Genomic DNA, 19,500 nt, shown 5'->3' with positions numbered 1-19,500 from the left:
TTTGGTGACGCCGGGCGCACGTTAAGTGGCTGGAGCAAAACGGTTGATATGCCTCTGTCGTAGCACAACAAGAGCGCAACGAGCGCGCAGAGCCAACACTATTCCGCACCGAGTGACATGATACAGATATGAGGATGACAAATTAAAAGCAGGTCGCTATCTGGCGCTTCTTCCCGAGGAACGTCGTGCTTCCACTGGAACTACAGGATGCTGCCGCTTCAGTTGCGCAATACTGTCGGCTCTGCGCTGTCATTACACAGTGGGCTGCGGGCTTCAGATCGCCCCTGCATCAAACCAAACGAAGGCAAAGGGACCTCGGATCGCCCCAGATTAGTGCCCTAATAAATCGGGCTCCATAACCCACTACAATTACGCTGCATGTAAATCCAGCCAAGTCACTGCAATCACGCACACACCTCACATATAGTAATGCGCGATATAAACGATATACGATACAAACGATATTTAAAAATGGCCTACGATAGAGATTTTAATTCTATCGCTCTATCGCGATAATGCATGTTGATGACGCAAAATACAATGTTTAATTTTTGGTTTGGTGCAATTCCTTTTCACATTGCAATTTTCGCAACAGTGCCAGAATTCGTCAACAAACCTGCATGTGTGCAAAGAACTTAACCCATTTGTACCGGCTGCTGTGCGGCACAACATTGTATCTAGTAGATACAAAGTAGATACAATGTTGCTCCGCGCAGCCGGTACAAATGGATTAATGGTAAACACGCATTGATGCGCAATCCGGTCTTAAAGGTAAACACGCACAGATGCGTGATCCGGTCTGAATGGGTTAAATCATTGGACAAAAAGGTCTGGGGCGTTGTAAAGCGTTAAAGAAAAAGGGGGGGGGGGAAGCACCGGTGAAAGTAAACAATCATGGATATCCAGCGTGATATACATTGATCTGCGGACTGGTCCAACTCCTTCTCCCTCATCCTCATCCTGACTCCTTTTGATGGTTAAAAATATCACGTAATCGACAAAAATCTTAACAATCAATTATCGATCATCAATTAATCATGCTCATCCCTAATTGTCAGTACAGTGTCTGTTCCTTATCTAGAAAGACACCCGTTTTTCCTGTTCTCTGCATCTTGGGTGGCATTTAAGAACCAAGGACTTAAACTAAGTGTAGTGCCTTTTAGAATGGTTTGCACTAAAGGAAAGAAACCCAATACAAATTGTATTTATCTGCAACATTATGTTGTATGATTACAGTGTTTCACAATAAATGTTCTCGAAATGACATACTATATTTCTCTTTTTTTAAATACATTTAGCAGTTTGGCTTTCCTTAGGGTCTATGTAACCTGTTCTGAAACGGTTATTTTATGATTTTATATCGTGATATATATCGTTATCGCAAGAGGCTGCAATGTATATAGCAATATGGATTTTAGGCCATATCGCCCATCTCTATTCACATAAGGCATTAGTTCATCGTTTATTTCATGACGTTGATTTACCTTTGAGCATTTCCTATTATAGGCTACTGTGTAAAATGCTGTTTAGAATTAACGTTTGTATCAAGAAAGAAAGAACCAGCGATTGACGCTCTTATTCCAGCTCTCCTTGCTTGACCGTGATCTAGCATCTAGGATCAATTGCTCTTCCTTGGGTCCCCGGATGTAAACATTGAATTTCATACATAGAATTTTGCAGGTTACTTTGGCATATTGAATTTGGGAACGTTGTCAATATTTAAGTTTAATTATTTAACGTTGAATATTTGTTTTTGAATTTTTTAACACTGAAAAATAACGGTGAAAATGATTTGTTGAAAATTTAAAGAGTCAAATTCAGAGGCATTCAAGAGATATTCAATGGCTTTTTATTTTCAAAATCCGATGGCACAGATTTAGTTCCATAATATAGAAGCAAATCCCCAACGTTGGCGTTATGTACAGCTAGTTGGATGACTTGTGTCATCAACCCGACATCACCCATCTGCGTTGCTGTACATAGACCTCTGAAGAATAAGTCCCGCCTCCGAGGCTCAAGTTCCATCGGTCAAATGTCTATGGGAAATAAAATGGTGTTTTTGAATGATTGTACATGATTGTTCAAACTCTGTAGGTGGCGAAGAAGTAAAAGCTGCTCACTTTTTGAACCACACATTTTTTCCATCTAGATTCCACTTGGGTTTTGGATTGTCGGTGCCGTTAATGCTTCTTCATAATAGTTAAATACTTTAACGGATAGTTAACTACTTTAACGGCACCGACAATCCAAAACCTAAGTGGAATCTATATGGAAAATTAAGAAAACTAAACATTATCGTGAAGAAGTTTGATAATGTTAGTTTTTTTCCAAGGGGAGGATAAAAGCATCAAAAGAGGTGAAAACCATTATAAGTCGGGGCATGTGGAGAGTTTCAGTTATGCCGATGGGGAGATTGTCGGTCTTGTCCACGCCAGTCGCAGGGAGCGTGACGGCACATACGAGACATGTAGTCTTTCTCATTATGTTTTCTCTACAGCCTTTAACTGAACAATTGCACAATAAACGGTCACACTCTTGACATGAAAAATTATAATTTAAATTCACAAACATACACATATGTGTAATCCGGGGCATATAATGAATGGGACCAGAAGATTATTACTTTCTCTCCATTGAAACCCATTCATATTTTTCGATCTCATGGCTCTACCGGAAGGGGGGCGACTTCGCCACTCTATTCTGGTTAGATCAATTAGCCATGTATATTAAGATTGATACAAGTGTAATCCATTCGACATGAACTGGTAATTTGGCCACTTGCTTTGGTAGAATAATTATAAAATATGTTGCATGACAAACATCTCGTTTCAAATTGCATTTGAAAAAGTATCGAAAAGTAGTAGTACCTAACCGCCATGTATAATGATTGAGGAGAACCATTGGTCCGGAACTGACGAGTGAATCGCATCACCAAAACAGGACCCGGAGGTGACGTCGATGCATGTTCATCCCCGCTTCAACCACAGTCCTCGAGCAGGTGGTTCCGGCTGGCGCACGGCGCAGGTAGTCTCACAGAGGCCTTTGGAACATTTTGTTTAAGTGTGCTGAGAGGCCTACTATTATTACAATTATTAAGTGTTAAGGAATGAAGCAGAGTGGAAGAAATACGTTCATTCAGGCCCCCGATAGCAAAAAATGTGTTTGGAAATTATTAGCTTAACCAGCGTATGTTGAGGTTGCAATGTGTCATAATATATGTTGGCTTGGGTTACTCCAATACGCTTGGGACTGTCAGCCCACTTGAAAGACTGTTGATAAAAGTGGCTGCTGAAATCATAACGTTAATCGTTTTTTCGACAGAGGTGTGATGTGCTTGTTTACTTTGATGCCTTCATCGAAGCTGCATCTCTGATTAACTCATGTTTAAGAAGATATCAGCATAGCCCAAGGTTCATAATTTAGTTTCATAATCACCAAATAATACATTACAGTGTTGTAAAAGAGTAAAGTGCATCCTGATACCTAATCTATATTGACATTGCATTTGCTTAGCTCCGTTTGGTTTGTTTCTAGGCCTAAGAAAACATCTTATCCAGGTTTTTAAGGCATTCTCCTGTCTGTGGGGTGATTTTTGTGGTCAGTTTAATTGATACACCTAGTCACATTTTCTCCCCACAGGCAGGTGGACACACCAGATATACTGACATAGCTGATGCTGTGTTATTGAATCCACTATACTAGCCAAAGGCCAAACCATTTGGTCAATATCACATAACTGGCTGTTCTTGTTAAGAACCATTTTCTCTCTTTCCTTAGGGGGCATTTTCAGAATATCGTTCCCCAGAGGAACAAAGGAGTGTGTTGTGATACATCACATTCCTGGGTTCTTATATTCTGTGTCAGTGCAAAGACGTTTCTCCCTCATTGTGAGGAGAAACGTGAGCCAGCCTCTTGCTTGGAGGTAGGCTTTGTGGAGAGAGTATAATATATGAGTATAATACCGGTAGTGTACACCGTGCAGATTCTGGTGAGATTCTTCCTGGTTTGGCAACATCCAGGAAATGATGTCACACTGTAAGCCCAGCCCACATATTTCTTTACCTGAGGTAATCGGTGGTTGGGGGCAGAGCTATATTATGGGTGGAGCCATGCAAGCAAAGATAGACCAGGAGCAAAAACAAGGAAGAAGTCATACTGAGGAGTTCTCGTCTGCGTGTCGGTGTGTGTGTGTTCAGCTCTCAGGATTGTAGCAGAAACATTTGAAGGAAGAGTTTTTTGTTCTCCCTCACACTCAACTGAAAGGTTTCTCCAGACCTGGATATGGACCTTACCGACGCTCCCCATGGGAATATGGGGCTGTTGAGGAACTTTGATTCCCCCGAGTTTGGCAGCTGGGAGAAGATTGGCTCGGGTGGCTTTGGACAAGTATACAAAGTCCGTCATGTACAGTGGAAAACATGGCTGGCCATCAAGTGCCCTCCCTGCCTTCACATGGACGACAAGTAAGTGTTGGGAGAGATTTCATCTAGAGCGACTGTATCTTTACATGTGTGCTGAGGTTTTGTTTTGTGTTGCAGTTTGTGAAGTGGAGCAGGAGGCTTTTGTTAAGTGTTTGGAGTGGAGAAGTCACCACATCTTAACTCAGTTGTCTCTGTGTTTAGGACAGATAGGCCTGCTCCATTGGTGGCTTCTGGTCTAGTTCTCATCAAGATAGACGTTCTTGGTTGTTGTTTTACGGGTTAACAAGTTCAACATTTAGATGTCCACTACTTCTAATTACCTACGCTCGTTTTCCAGCTCCCATTACCTGCAATTAAAAGCCTGTTGGGAGACACAGAGTCCTCTGTTAGACAGTTTTTATATGCGACCAGTCGTGGCCCTCCAGTCCTTTGCTGCTTATTTACATTCCAAAGGGACCCAAGAGCAGTTCAAAGCCACTTTCACCCCCCCACAATCAGCCTCACCCCTGGCCCAGTGTGCCGGTAGTGGCAGGTTTTTAATAAAGAGCCATTTGTGAGGGGGGGGGGGGCAGTTAATGCCATTTCCTTCGCCTTCCCACGCACCCCTGGGCATGTTACACAGTGCTCTGGAATGCTCCGGTGTATTGCAATAGGTGATGTATTGTATTGATGCGCCATGATGTTATGCATAAAAAACGTGTGTGTGTGTGTGTCGAAAAAGAAGATTGTTTTTGATTTGTTGGACTCCATTCGATCCCGCCAGTGTGTGTATGTGTTGGTAATTTGTTCATGGGTTGTGCAGGTGCATGTGTGTGTGTTTTATCATGGCTGCTTGTTCATGCGTGTTGAATATTTGTGAACCAGAAGCTGAATCAATACAAACACTTCAGGCTAGGCCTCAGAACCTGTTTCACCACATGGAGAACTCCACTCTGTCTGACAAGCCCAAGGGGTCACAGACGAATATCCAATCATGACCTCTTAAGGACATTTCAGCCCTGGAGCCAAATGCATCTTTGACCATAACCTCAGGGTCGATTTAGGCAATAATGGCCTTTCTGTGTTTGTTGCATTTCCCCCTAAAAAATGAGTCTGGGTCTGAAAAGGCAAACCCAGGGAGTTACTTCCATCATAGTGACAAAAACACCTTCAATTATCTCACTGTTTCACACTTCTTCCACTTCTGTGCTGGACCTAGATTGTTCCCTTTTAATGAGGGCCGAATGAGGGTCATTAAACTCATCATTAAAAACTAGACGTGCAAGAATGAATGCCCTCCATTTTCTTTCTTCCCTCTCTTTGCATGCAATCTATTGTAGCTGCTCTCCCTTTACATTTACAAGATAAACTACCCTACTCTTGGAAATAGAATAAAATCACAGGGCACATCGCTGCATGCATTCAAGCTCTACATAAACCTCTTCACCTCCTTCTTCTTTTGTTGTGGTAGACAATGCCCGGGCGGGGGGGGGGGGGGGGGGGGGGCTGTGTAATTCTGATTTTCACAATCAATTTCTTAAATGGCTTAACCCCCCCGGTGTAAGAGACCCTTTGACATAATTGAAATGAAGCAACCTGGGGATTGAGTTGTTTTCTCACTCCAGGTGATGTAAAGCCTATGTCATACGTGCAGCTCTGCTTTCCAACACCTGACTCTAGTGTAGGGGGGGAAGGGCATTTTGTTCTCCTATCCGATTATGTAAACCTGTAATTCACCCCTATTGTGTGTGTGTGTGTGTGTGTGTGTGTGTGTGCACGCAAAATGTGTATGTTTTCTCCATTACCGTCCTCCGTCATTGGTCGATTGAGAAGCGAAGATCAGAGTGTATGTTTGTTCATTACAATAACATAAGGGAATATTAACGTGGAGCCAATTGTAGGAGCGACAGGATTTGATTGACTGAGCAGTTGATCGGAGATGACTGACAGTAGCTAGCCACTTTTCAGTAGCTGGGTAACTACTAGCTCAGCTTACTCAATCCAACAATTGGACCCTGAATGTAAACGCTCCAAGCCAACACACGCCACCAACCACGTCTTGGGTGACTCAATGGCTAACGGGGGGGGGGGGGCAGGGGGGGAAGATGGTAAAGGCACCGTATTGTCTCCCACCGGTTGTCTCTCAACCTGTTGCTCCACTTTCCTTAGATAAACAAAGGCCAGTGATGTTATCAGCAGCCCACATCTGCAGAGCATATCAATAGTCCTTCAACCTACACACACAGCCAGCCACCCACCCACACAAGCACACATACAAACATACATCACATCCGTTCGTCCATCTCCGTGGGTCAAAGCCACCTTTTGTCCGACTGGGTTCAGGCTGCCGCCGTGTGCTTCAGACAATGCAGATGTTGTGGAACCGGTCTCACCGGCCCCGTGTCTGCCGAGCAAAGGACAATTGTTTGGCTGTGTAAAGTTTAGGGGAATGGGGCAAAGCGAGTGTCCCCTTACTCCTCACACTTGTGGTGGAACATTTTGTACCCTTAGTGATATTTCAACATGCATCAAAATGTAAAGGAATAAGGATCTAAGCACATTACGTAAGCTGTGCTGAAAAAGCAGAGTGTCTGGTTTATCACCCAGGAGTCTGTAATGAGCTAACACCCGCCTCCTTGTTCAACCTCTATGTTTGTGTGTCCGGTAACCCATCTGACCTGAGCTAAAGTCTGGCAGCGATTCCGGCTACTTCCTTGTAAGATGTGTTGCGTGGAGGTCATTTGTGGTACACGGTGCGTTGGTGTTTGAGGTATGCACGCCTGCAGCTTCTGCATGTTGATAAAAGGTGACACGTGAAAGGTGGCACGTAATTGGAATAGATTTCCGCCATTGTCCAAAAAGGACATTTAAACTACAGGCCAAGACTGCTACTTTGGTTGACAAAAAACACTTTTGAATACGAATCAGCATGAATATTTACTCCTAGAATTCTGGTGTTCAGTGATTAAGAAAGGTACATTGAATGTGTATTGTTGTTTTGCTTTTATTATCAACGATGGCAATCTCACCATCCCAAGGACTTTAGTATGATTTTAATCAGCCCATCATCAAAAAGCAGGCACACCCGTGCTGTCGTAGTCCCGAATATAACCCCACATTCACTCTTCTGCTCGTAGGGAACGGGCCGAGCTGCTCGCGGAGGCCAAGAAGATGGAGGCGGCCAAGTTCCGCTACATACTGCCCGTGTACGGTATTTGCGAGGACCCCCAGGGCCTTGTGATGGAGTACATGGAGACGGGCTCCCTGGAGACCCTGCTGGCCGACGAGCCACTGCCCTGGGAGCTGCGCTTCCGCATCATCCACGAGACGGCGGTGGGAATGAACTTCCTGCACTGCATGAGCCCGCCCCTTCTGCACCTGGACCTGAAGCCCGCCAACATCCTGTTGGACGCGCACTACCACGTCAAGGTAGGTCTGGTGGCGATGGAGGCGTCTCGTGATGATGGTAGCTGACCAGCAGTTAGCATTCGAATACATCCTCATGCTGTCATCGATTCCCCTTTAAAACGGAATGTTATTTTTACAAGAGGGCAACACTCGAATCAATACACAGAATAAATAAACACCACCATTTTTTGGGTAACAACACCTCATAATTTCTCTTGTTGAGATACAATACTTGCTTTGGGATTATGACCTGAATGTTGTTTTTTATATAGGAAACTGGATACAACTTTTAGACCCTTGTGCTTCCATTGAGGTTGTGACATTTCTGGTATGTGTGTAAAATTATATGACTATGAGGAAGAGGTTGCCAGCCAGCCATTGTTCGTTCTTTTGATGTTGTCTCAAATTATTGATTTAGAAGTTAAAAAAAATTCTGTCACCAAACCTGGCCAGATAGATTTAATCAGTTGTTTTCACAGAAACGCCCAAACATTATCTTGTGTCAGTCCAGACACAGACATGTGTTTGGGCTGAGAATGGCACAGCATATCCCTAATATTTTCTATACTACTTGATCTGAATGTGCTTTATTTAGGTCAAAATAGTTTGAAATTGACTTGTCAAGTTAAACTATATCAAATTTTATCTAACCAACAGTTAGCATACTCCTACATCCTTATCCCTTTATACACTACCCCTTTTAAATGAAATTCTTATTTTCCCAAGAACGTGTTGTTGTTGTTGGTGGCTGTTCTTTATTAAGGAGCATAATTGGAAAAATTCCAAAACAAAACCTGTTGATTAAAGACGTACCTAATCAGTGACTTAGTCCTTACTCACTGGCTTATAAACAGGTGTGTTCGTGTCTGTGTCTAGCCTTGCATCTGTGTGCGAGGTAGATTATAGCACGCTATGTTGTGCTGAGTCACAGTGTTAGGCCAGCTAGATACAAGTAAACCAAAGTTCACAGACAATTTAAAGTCCTAGTATGGTAAGGCTAACAACCATTGCCCCCCCCCCCCCACACACAAACACACACACACACACATGCCCTGATCCAATGGGAAGCATTGTAAATTACAGTTTGTCAAATTGAAGGAACTGGCTAAATGTTTATTAGGAACGGCCCTTCAAGACACACATGCAGTACTAAGGCATACTTCTCGTACACAGATCATAAACGACTGACAAATGTTTGTTTCACTTTTGGTTGGTTCCCTGTGTCAAAGTGAATTAAATTCGGTCAGCGGCATAAATCATGTTATTTTATGGGTTCATAAATTGCGTAGCGTGGTACAATGATTACCCTAAAGCACGTTGTAAATTTCTGCTGTAGCACATGGGCCATTATCGTCTCAACCCATCTGTTAAATCCTTTCATCAGACTTTCTGCTGCCAGCTGCTGATCCTTCAACTCTCATCTCTTCTTCCTAATGACAGCTTTGCTCCTGACAAGCTGGGGGCACCGATGGGGGCCCTTTAAAATCACTTAACTGTAGATCACTGTAGGGAAATAGGGTGGGAAACATCGCGTCTCTGGCTTAATACCTTGATGTAAACAGCTCCGCCGGGCCTGTTCAGACAGGACCCATCCAGATCCTGTCATTCACTCCGTCACCTCCCTCCCTCGATCCCGCCCTCCCTGTACACGCATGTGACTGAGCCAGTGGGTGTGTGTGCTCTTCACACAAGCAGGAGAGAGACTCTCCTTTTTTTTAGAAGAAGAAGAATGACGGGTCAGGACTTGACATGGCCTGCCCTGCTTTATGAAAAATGTATACAATAAGGGCTTTCGCAGGCTCTGTTCGTAGAAAAGGGCCACATTCATCATTGTTGCCACAGCACTTTTGACATTCCCGTAACACAGTGAACTCATTATTGAACTAATAAATCTAATCTCCGTGTTCCAGATATCAGACTTCGGCCTGGCCCGCTGGAACGGGCTGTCGCGGGCTGATGACATCAGCAGGGACGGGTTTTGCGGGACCATCGCGTACCTCCCTCCGGAGAGGATCATTGAGAAGGACCGGGTGTCGGACACCAAGCACGACGTCTACAGGTGTGTGTGTGTGTGTGTGTGTGTGTGTGTGTGTGTGTGTGTGTGTGTGTGGGAACACACGCACAGGTGTGGCTGTTTTTCTTGGCATAGGCGTTTACCACCATCACCCTCTGTGTACAAGCCATTTTTTGGGATTTATTTCTTCCACGGCAATTTACTCATACTGAGTCACCATTAAACCTCCATTGTGGACGCTCACGCCGAATGGAGGTGAACTAAAGTGTGCAAAAGGTGGATTATAGAGTCCCTGCGTAATTGACCTGTTCTCCTATGCTTCCTCTTCCAGCTTCTCCATTGTCATCTGGGGAGTTCTCACGCAGAAGAAGCCCTACCAAGGTGAGACCGACGTGGCTGTTGTTGTAAATGATTTCAACTGGATGCATATTTCCCACTGTTGTTGTTGACACAAAATGGATCGGGAACAAGTTGTTACACAAACACAGGCCCTTGTCCTTAAAACACTGTCTAGATACGACGATACCTTTTAATGCAAGCACCCGCAGACACACACACCCACATCCTATTCCTATTTGTGTGTGTGTGTGTGTGCGTGTGTGTGTGTGTGTGTGTGTGTGTGTGTGTGTGTTTTCAGTGCATGTGAGTAAATGTGTCAAGCCTCTGCAGTGGGGTGCATAGAAACCGTGTGTGTGCGTGTGTGTGTGTTTACCTGAGGAATTTCAGGAAGGAGCAGGTGGAAGGGACAGGTGGAGGTTATTGTTTTTTTTTCTCAGGCGTATCAGGTACCAGCGCAGGGGAATGGCGTCTCCACCGCCATCGTATCGGCAACCCATACGTTCCCAAACACCGACTTAATTAAAAAACAACAATGGGTCGGCTATAGGGCCCCACACATACACGCGCACACACTTTGGGATTAGTACTGGGAGGATTACAGGCTACAGTAAGGGCCGGAGGGCCTGTACCCATTTGCCTTGAACCCCTGACGCTGCTGATTGCTCATGCTGACACACACTGGGTCTTACCCAGTAAGTCTTCACCGCCTCCTTTGCTTCTTCTTACTTCTGTGGGAAATCACCTCAGCCCTTTCAGGCTTATCTGGGTGCCCAGGGAGTTTGTGATAAAGCCAGCCGCTAATGCACTTCCAATACCTGCATGCCAGCTCGCTGGAATGCACTTTCTTTTTTTTTTATCTGAGTTTAGATTCTTGGCAAGTGCTTTGTTTCCATGCGGGCCTTAGCGCCTCTCAAGGGAATCCAATTTGATCAACAAGGGACATTTTGTTCGGAATAGATCATCAGCATTATCCAATTTTGCGATTTATTAACAACGTTTTTGTTTGTTTTTTTTGTTCCCTAGGAGAGAACAACATCCTCCAGATCATGGTGAAGGTGGTGAAAGGGGTGCGTCCCGACCTGGGGTGCGTGCCACGCAGTCGACCCCAGGCCTGCACGGGGTTCCTGGGCCTCATGCAGCGCTGCTGGGCCACCTCCCCCGGGGCCAGGCCCACTTTTCAGGGTGGGTGCAGCAGTCTGTCTTCTTCTTCTTCTGCTTGTTCTTGTTGCTGTCAAGGCTCGATTTGAAAATATTCAAACTGGTTTTCAATGTTCAGGGTGAATGTGTGTTGTTGATCAGTGTCGGAGACGCAGCAAATGTGTGATTGGAGTTGGAGTCGTTGCTTTAAATTGTAACGCCAAATATTACATTTAAATTAAGAATTTTAATATTTCTTTCCAATGTGGACGTACTCGCTGCTCTTTTTGCTATTGTTTATGGATCACAATCCCTGTTGAAAACCTGACGGGAAACTGTATCCTCTCCACAGAAATCACATCAGAAGCTGAAGACCTCTGCTCCAAACCTCAGGAGGAACCAAAGAGCCCCACCACAGAATCGGAGCAGGCCTCCTGTAACGAATTCCTCACAGATAAGGTAGAAGACCACAAGGCATTACCCCTGGATGGCTGCACATTACTTGACTGTTCAAACATAGCCACCACCTGAAAGAAGTTTTCACATGAAAGCATGTGCATTGTGTTAACACGCAATAGACCTTATGAGACTGAGGGGAGACAACATCATCAACAAATTCATTCAAAAATGCTAACCTGGCCACTTAACCAGCTTTACATTAAGCATCATGAATTTTTTCACAGAGAAGAGCTGATCAAATTTTTCCATCTGTCATCTGTGAAACGCCCTAGACATGGTAAACATGTGCTGTGTAAATATTTGATCCTGGCAAACAGTTACATTGGTAGCCAAGAATGTAGGCCGTTGACATTGTTTGACCTGTCGTCTTTGCTTTGTCATCGCATATTTGTTGTTCATTACAAGAACTGGGAATGCATTTTCCGGTAAGGGGCTAATGTTTTAACTGAACCGTAATCATCCATCAACAATGCACTTTTTAAAATGCGTCAAACTATTTCTGTACCTCCTCAGATCAAATCTCAGAGCACAAGATGCGTCAAATTATTAGCATCACTTGTGCTTACATATTTCAATGTCTTACTTTTCCCCCAAATCTCTTCCGGCTACCACAGGGTCGTTTTTTTTACATTTTATCAAAACATATTTATTAATTTTATCTTTGCTAACGTGTCGTTTTGTTGTGTTCCAGCAGGTGAAGGACAACAGGCCGGTGCGGCCCAAGTCGGCCATGCTCCCGGAGAAGGACTTCAGCCTGTCAGAGCTGCTGAGCCAGGTGGACTCGGGGATCTCCCGGAGCTTCGACCGGGTGAAGGAGGAGGGCGGCCACTGCAAGGAGGACACCTGCAAGAGGCTGTCAGGCATCTCCTCCGTGGACTCTGCCTTCTCCTCCCAGGACTCCATCTCCCTGTCCTTCGAGAAGGAGAGCACGTGTGGTGCGTGTGTTTTAGAACCGGGCGTGTCATCCACTATGTTCAGCGCGCCCCGGTTAGATTAACGACCCTTTAATGACACGGCAATTAAATCAGCTCAATAATTAAAATGCTTTTACTGCTATGGAGACGCCACGTTCTAAATTCCGAGCATCGTTAATTATGAGCACGTATGCAAATTGGCATGCGGGCAAACGGCTATTAAACATCTATATATTTAACTGGTAGTTCTGTTTTTAAAGCATCATTAACAGTGCCTTTTCCAGCGGGGGCCTTAATTTATGTATATATTGTATATATATAATATAATGTACATATTAGTTGTTTCTGATCATCTGTCCTGCTCCCCCCCCCCCCTCCAGAGTCAACAGAGACCCACAAGCGGAAGCTGTGCGACGCCATCCGCACCAACGACACGGCCCGGCTCATGAAGATCCTGCAGCCCCAGGACGTGGACCTGCAGCTGGAGGGCGGGGGCGGCCTGCTGCACCACGCCGTGGCTCTGGCCAACGAGGAGGCGCTCAAGTTCCTCCTGCTCAACAACGCCGACCCCAACCTGGCCGACGGCCGGGGCTCCACACCGCTGCACCTGGCCACCGAGAAGCACCTGAAGCCCCTGGCGGAGCTCCTGCTGAACCGCCGCTGCACCAACGTCAACGCCAAGGACGAGGACCAGCACACGGCGCTGCACTGCGCCGCGCAGAACGGTGACGAGGCCGTCGCCCGCCTGCTGCTGGAGCGCGGCGCCGCCCTCAACGAGACGGACGGCCAGGGCCGCACGCCCACCTACGTGGCGTGCCAGCACGGCCAGGAGAACGTTGTGCGCGTGCTGCTGAGCCGCGGCGCCGACGTGCACGTGCGCGGCCGGGACAACTGGACGGCGCTGCACCTGGCGGCCTGGCAGGGCCACCTGGGCATCAGCAAGCTGCTGGTCAAGCAGGCCGGCGCCGACGTGGACGGGCAGACGGCGGACGGGCGCACGCCGCTGCACCTGGCGTCGCAGCGGGGGCAGTACCGCGTGGCGCGCATCCTCATCGAGCTGGGCGCCGACATCCACGTGGCGGCGGACGGCGCCAACGCGCCGCTGCACGTGGCGGCGCAGACGGGCCACACCAGCACCTCGCGCCTCCTGGTCAAGCACGGGGCCGACCTGCGGGGCCGCAACGCGCAGGGGCGCACCGCCCTGCACCTGGCCGCCCAGCGGGGGCACCTGGCCACGGTGAAGATGCTGATGGAGGAAGGGGCGGATCCCCGCGTCGAGGACAAGGCCCTGCGCACACCCTGCCACCTGGCGTCCGAGGGCGGGCACTGCGAGGTGGTGAAGGAGCTGCTGAGCTGCTGCCCGGATGGCGCCGGCCTGTCGGACCACCAGGGCCTCACCCCGCTGCACCTCGCCCTGCAGGGGGGCTACACAGACGTCATCACGCTGCTGCTGCCGGAGGGTGAGGCGCTGGCGCTGGCGCCAGGGCCCGTGGCACGGCGGGACTCTGAGGAGGTGGTGGAGGAGAGGCCGGTGGCGCGGCGGGACTCTGAGGAGGTGGTGGAGGAGAGGCCGTCGCCGGCCTCTCCTCCACCACCTCCTCAGAGTCCCGCCGCACCACGGGCCCCGGGGCCGGTGGCGCCGGGGCCGGTGGCGCGGCGGGACTCTGAGGAGGAGTTGGAGGAGGAGATGCCGGCGACGCCTCCGCCGACGGAGAGCCCCCGCAAGACGCGGGCCGCCAAGCCGCTCCTGAGGAAGGTGGTGATACTCAAACTGACGGAGCACGACCGCAAGGAAACGTCCCCGGACACGTCCGTCCATCGGTGGTCCACGGAGCTCTGATGGCCGTGTGACGCGTCGTTGTACAGGACTGTATAGATCGGAACTTTTTTTTTTTTTTGCTAGGATCCCACATCACTCGGTTGAAAAGATCACGTCTTTGATGGACGCATTTTTTATTGCTGTCAAAAGCATCTGGAAAATAGTTGTGGCCAAAGGGGTTGATTCTCTGGTGTTTTAAGGCTTCAGATTTGTATTTAGTTTTTTTTTATCAGTGGGAAACTTTTTAATGTAAATATGTACAATGTAAATACAATGTGTATATAGTCCAAAATATTTTGAGTTTAGTCCCTCTTTTTTCACCTAAAGAAGTGCATTTGTAATCAGAAAGTATTTGGATATTTTCCAGTAGTATTTTTCCCTCCTATACACCCCTTTCTTCAGTGTTTCTTAAACAGTATGTCCATAAGGTATAAATACAAAGCCCAATACTGTGGATGATATGGGCCAAAGGATTTTGACATATCTTACCTTTGACTGCTGGTGTTAGATGAATTTGTACCGCATCATTGCCAAAATAAGTCTAAACTACAAAGATGGTCTTCTAAAAATCCATCTAAGAATGTGGAATATTACTTTCTCACCTACTACCATTTCTTTATTTTTTCACATGGATAAATCTAAAAAGCATCATTCAATGCTAATCTAGATAACCAGACTTCTTAAATATCATTGACCTAAAGTAATGACACATTTTGTAAAAACACATGTTTTGCATTAATTAGTGAAGAAAAATAAGATAATGGGTTTGAATTATTGTATTCTATCATTGTTTTTTTTTTACTGTCTGTTGTGCCTGATCAAATAGAACATGTATTCAGTAAGGTTTTATTATCACATTGCTACAAATGTCTGATCTAACTCTACAGGTCAATTCATTCAAATTTAAAGAAACAACCTAATGACAAGGAAGGTAGCTTTGTTTAAACACTGTCAAGTTGATCATTTACCGCTTCCAATGCAGTTATGATCGATTTGAAACATGCATTCATTTATCCTCTACATCCAAAGAAATGTAAAAGCCATATTTGCCGATTTCCAAACTCTTGTTTTGTCCATGCATTCTTGCTGTGCATTGTTAAACATTAAATGTTTTTTTACAATCATTATAAAGAACTATTTATCTCATTATTTAGAAGTCTCAACCCTGAAAATCGCCCCTCCCGGATGATCACCACCTCGTAAATATTTCTTGAAATATAGATTCCCATAATTCTATCATTCGACATTCATTCAAAAAACGGATAAACAAATGTAATGTCATTCAATCATCACCTCCTAGGATACAATCTCGGATACATCGCCAAAATGCTCACCGAGACGCCTCCTAGGCTCACTTCACATCAGGGCAGTATTCTTGGTGCCAGAGGCGGACATGTCTGCATCTGTTTTGTAGAGTCAAATGTTACGTCTCTGGCTGCCCCAGACCCCTATCAGCACGCTTAGGTTGGCAAAGACCATGGGAACGGCCCTGCAGGGGGATCGCAGGGAAGGTTTGTGAGAAGAGAGTTGAGGGGGCGGGGGGCGGGCGGGCAGTGCAAGACCTGCAATTCCAGCCTGTTGGCTAATTCTTTAGAAGACCACTTGAAGTTTTCATCAGCCGCTAAAAAAACCAACATGCCATAGCTGACGCCTTAAGGGCTCAGCTCCCTGTAACCCGAGCCCTCTTGTGCTCTTAAGCCGGGCTGCGGCGGTGCTCTGAGGGTGTAGTAAGATCACTCATGTTTGTGGATGGAACCGGTGAACTGACTAACTAACTGGTGAAATGTGTAATTAGAAGCCTGGGCGCTTGGGTTTGTGTACACAGTAGAGTAGTGGGCCATGTTACCTGCTTCCCAGTGATCCCTCACTGATTCACCACTGCTATGTGGAGGCTCGGATAGCATGGCGCTGATGCCCAATCTTCTTGTCATGGTGGTGAACCGTCTGATGGATAGGCGGGTGAGATAGACTCAGCCTTGTCTTGTATAAACAGTAGGTCTTTTGCACAGGTCTTCAAGCCTGTAAAAATCAACTAACTTTAATGTACGAAGATACTAGATACCCACCTTCCGATAGCGTAGAACGAGAGCCAGGCTTCCGACCTCCAGGCTCAGCCTGATTTGTGGCCTTAGGCCCACAGTTTCAGATTCTCATAGCCTCCTCAGGGCCAACGCCTCTGGAAGCCTGCGGCACCCTCCCCCCATGGGCACCATTACTCTGGCCGGGACCTCTGTCAAACATGCCACCGCAGAGGTGGCAGCCCTGACAGCAAAGGGGTTCATCTTGAGCCCCACCCCTAGGGTGCTGGTGTACAGCCTGACACATGCCATCCCGAACCTGGGGGAAAGCAGGCCTGTGTGTGGGTGCTGGTGGTTTAAGAACCAGGAGGTGTTAATAGATGCTGTTATCCACCACAACCCACAGCATCTAGGTTCTTCCAGGGTTCATGCTGTACCTCTCGGGGCCCTGTACAGTTAACTACCCATGGGGGCCTAGGGGACTGAAGGGGGGTGGGGATGATGGGCATGTGTGAATAAAAGGGGCGTAACCCTGCATGGTTGCCGTGATGGCCAGAGAAGGCTGAAACTGGCCCTCATGTCCTCCATGTCAGCAAGTGAGTAACCCTACATGGAGGCTGTGAGGGCCGGAGAGTTCTGGAACTTGGGTCACGTATTTGGGGCGGACAAGCTGCTTTGTCACATGTTATAGGCTGCAATGAAGCAATGCATCATGCTGTATGTATATCATGAAGTCCGAGCATATAGTAACCTTTAAAACAAACGAAAGTGTAAACATGGAATATTAGCAAAGATGGACGCAAACCTGAATACACCAGCTGATTTGAGAGATGCTGACTCATAGTTTGGTTGTACTTCTTGTTGTATTTCTCTATGGTCCATTGCGTTTAGTTCTAGTGTTCTGGATAGTCAAAGAAACATTTGTGTATATACGGCATGGGAAAATAGAAATGATGTTTCTACTTTTACTACTACTTCTTGAAATGAACATACAAATCCTATGAATCCTAGATTATATTCTGAACTGGGCAATAATAAAATTAAACAGGACTACTTGAGGCCTGTTTCATAATCTGCATGATTACATTTCATAACCAAACTTCACTGCAGGCCTATAAATTAGGAACTCTTCGAAAAAGAATGATGTACAACAAAAACAATGTGTCGCTCTCTAAGCAGTGACTGTATCAAGCTTTTGAACGTTTCCTTCCTATTCGACAGGTACTTCGCCTTTCTTTAGGCTTAGTCATACCTAATCCACGTAACCAACCAACCGTCCTCAATACCAACTCTGTATCCTAAACACATACTACTACTGAAAACAAAGCCTGTTGGTCACGTATCGGACACATAACCGGTATACAGACAGGCCCGGATGCATGGATGATCTAAGAGTTTTGCTGATGAAATGTTCCAACAGCAGCAGCAGCAACACCTTAGTAACCACAGCTGTTGTACAACCCTATGACTAGCTGGCTTTGTGGTGTAATGACGATGCTACGGGCTGTTTTCCTCCACTCAGTTGAACCTTACTAAACTTGTCGAACAAGATCCGAGAGGCCTCCGAAGACACGAGGCAAGCAGCAACCTGTGGATATAGCCCCAGGGCATGTGTGTGCGTGTGTGTGGGGAGTTTGTGTGTGTGTGGTTTGTAGTGTGGGGGTGTGTGTGTGTGTGTGGGTGTGTGTTTGTGTGTGTGTGTGTGTGTGTGTGTGTGTGTGTGTGTGTGTGGTTTGTAGTGTGGGGGTGTGTGTTTGTGTGTGGTTTGTAGTGTGTGTGGGTGTATGTTTGTTGTGTGTTTGTTCTTTAGCAGAGATGGATTCATGAGATTAATGGCTGGCTAATGTATAATGGTGAAGATAACGATAACATAAAGTTTCTGGTTCACGGAAAAGAAAGAAAAAGAAAAAGGGTGGGTTTGGAAACTTTGCACATGTTGACAGAAAAGCTTATATTTGGTGTTTCTTGTACAAGTATATTAGTACAAATGTTTTAGTACATTCAATGAACTAAAGTCAGTGTGTGTGGGAGAAGATGCAGTTCAGGCGTGTTATAATGTTACCATTTTAATGTTCTACGTATGTTTCATAACAATTGGTTGAAATTGCTTAACATAGTGTCAAATACAACAATTTAAAAGCAATCACAACAACCATAAATACAGGCCACTAAACTTTGTCTCCCAAGGTTGGTTATAAAATCCGCCCACTCCTGTATATATGTAACCGATGGGTCTGGTATTCGTTGAGTGAGGCACACACAGGAGTCGAGTTATGGAGGTTTATTTCTTTTAAAGGAGACAAAAGAAACACGGGCGTCACACACAATCCAAGATATCTCTCTCCACTCAGCTCCGTGCATCAGCACCCACTGAAGCTAAACATATCCTGTGACTTATAATGAATACATGTAGATAAATTATAAAAATGTAAACAAAGCATAAAACGATCTCAAAGAAATTAATTAAATAAAAAACAGTATATAAAATATATACACTAATAAGGTAATAAGATATAATAAAGAATTGTCAATTTCCTCTCACACTCATTTTACATTATACAATAAGCAAAAAAAACACATCACAGGCATACCTTTTAAAGGAGACAAAAGAAACACGGGCCTCACACAAAATCCAAGATATCTCTCTCCACTCTACAAAACTAAGGAAACAAACAATTGACCACACATACCGAATCACACAAACTCTTCCATTTTGCACACTTCCTCAAAGTTCAGACTCGCTGATTTTGATGGACCAGCAGGCCCAGTCCTATATGCTTGCCAATTTAACACGGCCTCACTCGGAGCAGTTGCTGCAGGGCCTACAGCTTCTGCGGCAGGATCATGAACTGTGTGACATTGTACTGCGTGTGGATGATGCTAAGATCCATGCCCATAAAGTAGTGCTGGCCAGCATCAGCCCCTACTTCAAAGCCATGTTCACTGGGAACCTGTCCGAAAAGGAAACGTCGGAAGTTGAATTACAGTGTAT

General features: G+C 45.9%; 1 protein-coding gene across 2 annotated transcripts; it reads left to right on the top strand.

Annotated features, from left to right (window-relative positions):
• Window positions 1-4,168: 4,168 nt before the first annotated feature.
• Window positions 4,169-15,614, top strand: ripk4 (receptor-interacting serine-threonine kinase 4). Of its 2 annotated transcripts, none has more exons than XM_079738909.1 (8): window positions 4,169-4,463; window positions 7,538-7,829; window positions 9,719-9,867; window positions 10,154-10,203; window positions 11,185-11,343; window positions 11,651-11,757; window positions 12,452-12,692; window positions 13,052-15,614. In XM_079738909.1, the coding sequence occupies exons 1-8, from the start codon at window positions 4,282-4,284 to the stop codon at window positions 14,509-14,511; spliced, it is 2,640 nt and encodes an 879-aa protein (XP_079595035.1). In that variant the 5' UTR covers window positions 4,169-4,281; the 3' UTR covers window positions 14,512-15,614. The 2 variants fall into 2 exon arrangements, with proteins under 2 accessions (XP_079595035.1, XP_079595034.1); XM_079738908.1 differs by having other exon boundaries at window positions 12,449-12,692.
• Window positions 15,615-19,500: the final 3,886 nt, after the last annotated feature.

This window comes from Pollachius pollachius (assembly GCF_949987615.1).
Source record: "Pollachius pollachius genome assembly, chromosome: 6".
NCBI lineage: Eukaryota > Metazoa > Chordata > Actinopteri > Gadiformes > Gadidae > Pollachius > Pollachius pollachius.
Note: the sequence above shows the minus strand (reverse complement) of the source record. Positions and strands in the feature narration are given on the sequence as shown.